This window comes from Halyomorpha halys, unplaced genomic scaffold (assembly GCF_000696795.3).
Source record: "Halyomorpha halys isolate HHAL.00 unplaced genomic scaffold, Hhal_1.1 Scaffold709.1, whole genome shotgun sequence".
In the NCBI taxonomy this organism is placed as follows: Eukaryota; Metazoa; Arthropoda; class Insecta; order Hemiptera; family Pentatomidae; genus Halyomorpha; species Halyomorpha halys.
In genome coordinates, this window is record NW_027112191.1 from 390,256 (window position 1) to 395,491 (window position 5,236).

Sequence of the window (5,236 nt, forward strand, 5' to 3'; positions counted from 1 at the left end):
ATTGAAACTAATATTAAATAAAATATGTTGAAATTATTTTAAAAGTTATTATTGAAATTAATATAATTACTTTTAATTCATAAAAGAAATAAAATATACTATTTATGAATTAATGCTATTCAAGTTTAACGAAGTCAAGTTACACTTGAAGGGTTGAACCTGAAGGTTTCAATTGAAATAGAAAAGGTTACATCTAGCTTGCAAAAGGTTTCAATTCACTTGAAGTTGCTACAACCAAGTCCCTTGAAAATTTAGAATGGAAATCACGCGTTTATATTGGTTTATAGTTATCAATAAAATGTTTATAAAATAAAGCAAAATTTAATTCATTCTAAGCTTAAAAAATATTCCATTTTTTTTTCATGTAAAGCACTTTTCTTACTTTAAACATTTGTATATCATATGTTCAAATGAAATTTCAATTGGCAACGTAAACGTTGTTTCTGTGGTGTGGCAGTGTCAGAAATTCCAAATAAAGCAAGTAAAAGCTTCCTTATTATTTTCATTATGTATTTATACCAATTTTAATTATTAAAAATAAATTATTATAAATAATTTATTTCCTGTTACAGATGACTACAACAGAGTTGTCTTAGATTCCATTGAAGGAGTGCCGGATTCTGATTACATAAATGCTTCTCATGTAGATGTAAGTTTGATAATCTAATTATGTCGTAATTTATATTTATATTACATATTATAGAAATGTATTTTTTTTTTTAATCCAGGAAAATGTTTCTATTTTAATTAATTATTAGATTCGTTCACATTTTAAATTTATTCATTATTTATTTAAACTTACAATGTTTATTATTTTATATTTTAAAAAATCAAAGTATTTTATAGGAAGCCATTTTGAAGATTCGGCATTTAATATTTCAGACAGGTTAAGACTGACTGTTTTATGATATCATTTATATCAACATTGATATACCATTTTAATCAAAACAGTTGGAGCCGTTTTTCGTTATTATCAAATAGTTCCTCTTATAGATTTAAAAAAGGTATTGAAATGTTTTTATGAAACTTTTATATTTTTTTTATTCATTTATTCAATTAATAATTCTGAACCTGAAATAAATAACTGCTCTTTTTCTAAAAATTTTTGTTGTGTTTGGCATAAATAAACGAAGAGAGATTGACCAAGTGTATGGGAATTAATGATCGCTATAGGAAGGCGTAAACAAGGTACACAGATGAAGAAAAATGCGTTTTAGGGGCCGATTCGATGGAGACTACAATAAGCGTTTCTAAATTTTAATCAACATGCCTATTTAATATGTAGTATTGAATACTGTAATTTATTATTATAATAATAAATTTCAAAATTATTATTTGTCTGGTGTTATTTAAATTTCTATACATACTTTTTTGGAGTAGAATAAATGCTTTATTACTTTTTTAATGAATTTATAAATATTACAATCAGCCACAACGTTGTTTGGCAATATATAATTGTGATAACTGATCACATTCATACTGAAATAAGAATAAAATAACAGTCCTACAGTTATTCCCTGTATATTCTCATGAAAGGACAGAGGGTTTTGGAAGGTGGGGAATTCCGGAGAAGGAATATTGAAATAAAAGTCCAATATACGTTTCCAAAAAATATAGTTGAAATAATCTGATCCACTACGTATATTCTTACTCACTGCCTCCTAAGGAGAAGAATCCCTCACGCATTGGTTGCTACATTCAACACTTTAGCTTTTTGTGGATCAGAAGAAGCTATTGTAATTTTTATTGGTTCAAATAATACATTTAGGAATATTACGCTATATTACATTATTATTATTATTATTATGTGTGCAAAATTGAAGTATTTACAAGAAATAGTTCATACATCAATACACGACGTTTGTTTGACGATTTTAGTTTACGTTTTAGCAATTGGGTCGCGTCATATCGGTTCAGACTACATCCAACAGACTATGTGATCATTTCGTTTCTCCAGACCATAAACTGGCTGGTATATAATTCTAAATTTTCATTAACTAAGCAGTACATAACATTGGGAGGAGGGAGGCTTCGGAATAGGGCACAAAAACATCAATACAAATCTATTAAAAACCAGTTTTTTGTACTCCAGGTACTGAAAATGCGGATACAGTGGGAGTGCACTGGCTAAAGCGCAGTATTTCCAAATGTATTGATTATCAGGCGGATTTTAATTAGAAACCCAGTTTCTATGAATAAGGGAAGTGGTAAGTAAAACCCAAAATAGAGAACAAATACATCTTGAACCTGTCAAGTTCATTCCAAGTCAACTTCAGGCGTCTTCAAAACTGAAACTGTTCACTCACATACTAAAATAGAAGCACTAATTAATTTGTCAGTTGCTGAAACTTAACGTAGTCTCTGGCATGAATTTTCAATACAAAAGGAAAGCTTATCAGAGATGAAATTGCCTCTTAGTTAAGAAAGCTGTTATCAGTTTAACACTTTGACGTAAAATATTGAAAATAATCCAAATAATATTTTGTTTAAATTTAACTTTTATTTAAATTCTAAATCAGCTCGTTGAAAACATTAAAAAATTTAAGTACTTGTAAAAAAATAAAAATTGTTTTCAACCATCTGATCATGTTCATGTTATGTTTAAATATAGGATTTCCTAAAATAATTATGTTCCTTTTAGAAAATAAACAATTAACAGATCAGTTGAAAAAAAATTTTATGAGAATTTAAACTTTTTTTAATTAGAAATATGATTATAGAACTAAGAATACGGTTACCTAATTCGAAATTTTGTGTTGTTACTGAAATGTATTTATGGTCTTCAGACAGAAATCGTTCCGTAAAGGTTTTTTGGTTTGATCACAGGTCAGAGGGGGTAACCAAACCTTGCGATATCCGATTGTTTCCATGTTGCAATGGCAGACTGCGTATAGCTCCATAACCAACCCTTTGGGACCAATTCGGCAGTGTCATTCCCATTGACTCACTCGATTTCATGAACTGTGACGAATTGGTATAGGTCTACAGATTATGACTTTTAAGAGTCAGCAGGTACCTATATTTTTCTGAAGCATAAAGTTCATGGACCGATCCTCTGGACTGTTATTGGACATGCGGGAACACCATAACCCACCATAAAGTACCCACCCAGGATAGACTCATCACTCATCACTCGGCTGGCGGGCCTCACAAATTCAGAAAAAGGAGAAGGGAGTGCGGCTTTCAGCATTGAGTAGTCAACCTTTTGGGGGGATACTGACCGCGTATCCAAGTACTGACCACCCTCAACGTTTCTTAACTTTGAATACTTATTACAAGTGCACTAACCCACTCGGGTCTAACCCACGGGGGCACTAAGCCATCCCGAATAGAAAACCTATTATTCTTTACCTGAAGTAATTATTGGACTAATTAATCTTTAATATTTATTTTTATTTTTTCAGAGTCTGTTAACTCCAAATGCTTACATTGTCACTCAGGGGCCAACAGAAACCACCGTAAATGAATTCTGGAGAATGATATGGCAAGAAAAGGCTAGCTGTATTGTGATGCTGACCAAGACATTCGACTTTATAAAAGTAAGCATTGGCCAAATGTTTCTAAGCATTTCTTTAAAATTATTACGTTTAATTGAGGCTAAATATACTTTTAAAAATTATGTTTTCATTTGAAAATGAAAACAGTATCTATATAAATATTTTTAACCAGTGGAATATTGATAAATAACTTATTAGACAAAATCAAATACTTTTGTTAAATATATATTTTTATAAAGCTATAAATACAAACTTGCAAGACTATTTTTTTTTTGTATACAACAAGATTGTATTCTTTCATTGGCGAAGTTAAGTAGTGAATTAGAATTACATACAATATTAGAACAAACCACAATACTTGACATCCATTTTTTTTTTTTTTTTGTGTTTTGTGAATTTGAAATAAAACTCTATTAGTAGATCTTAGATATGGTGAATGGAGTTTCATAGTGACTAGTCTCTTCCAGTTCTGCTGCTCTCTTAACTCCGGAATTTCTGATTGAATTTTAATACTTTAAATGAAGAGTTATGATAGACCAAATATATATATATATATATACATTTTTTTTTATTTTGTCATAATTTTGACAATTGGATGGGTTCTGAAGGCGTAAAAAAAACCAAAAACATTTTTTTTTATTTTTCATGCAACTGTGTATCCTTGATTAGCGGAGAATACTCAAATTATTAAAAGGATTCATATGGAAAATTGATGTCTTAACTAAGCAAAATAATTTTTAGTATTAAAATATAAAATATAGTATTAAAACATACGTAAAAGAGAATTGGAATTCAGTTATTGTATGGGATTGGTTTTTAACGGAGGATAGAGCAAATCTATTATAGAAAAAAAAATTAAAGAATTAAATATTAATAGAAAACTAATGATGAGGAAAGCAGTACCATTATTGGTGGAAAATCCTGTATGTTTTTTTAACAGTCTATGTTCAATTTTTGTTAGTGGTTGATATAGCAAAAAATCTCATGACCTTTTACTATACAACTGCCACTTAAATATTATAGCGGTTGCGTTTGAACGGTAGCAAACACAAGTTAATAATGGAGTGATTGCATTATTAGAAACTAAGGTCACTACAACCATTGATTTCTCATTGAATAGCAAATCGAGCTTCATTGCTTAACGTCTCTAGTTCCTGGGATTAAAAACTTAATTTAAAAATTTAATTTAGTTCCTAAGTTATACTTTTTATATATGAATATAACTATAGTAAAGAAGAACGAGTAAAAAAATCTATTGCTTTTATAAATCGGCTGATTCCTCTCCAATGAAACATTTTCAAGCATTAGAAATAACAAACAAATTAGATAAAAATAAAAATTATATATAATCTTTTCAATTTCTTGTGACTTTTATTTAATGTTTAAATAGATCAATTGGTATCCATGTTAAGTCTCAACACAGCTTATTATATCATCAACAGTCCAACGTTTCGTCCTATTCGGCTATCCTCAAAGACAATCTTAAATATAAATTTAAACTTCACATGCAATTATTTAAAAACGTTTTACAGGCTATTCTGCCCAGGTCATTAATTACAACTCAGATCACACTATTTTGTCACAATTTCATTATTTTTTAAACGTTTTAATTTTTGATCAACTTAACATTATCAACTGCCATATAAGATTGATAGATTTATTTATTGATAGATATTACAATCTGCCACACAGTTGTGGGCAATAGGTAATATTGATAAATGATCTCATACATACTAAAA

The 5,236-nt window shown here is 29.0% G+C and overlaps 1 protein-coding gene across 1 annotated transcript in view; it reads left to right on the top strand.

The window, feature by feature from the left end:
• The window catches only part of Ptp36E (protein tyrosine phosphatase 36E), a gene marked incomplete in the record, with an annotated part of 427,312 nt that overhangs the window by 389,191 nt on the left and 32,885 nt on the right, over window positions 1–5,236 (top strand). The window contains 2 exon segments of the mRNA XM_067050192.1: window positions 573–649; window positions 3,405–3,539. Of these exon segments, the coding sequence (XP_066906293.1) occupies window positions 573–649; window positions 3,405–3,539 (212 nt within the window).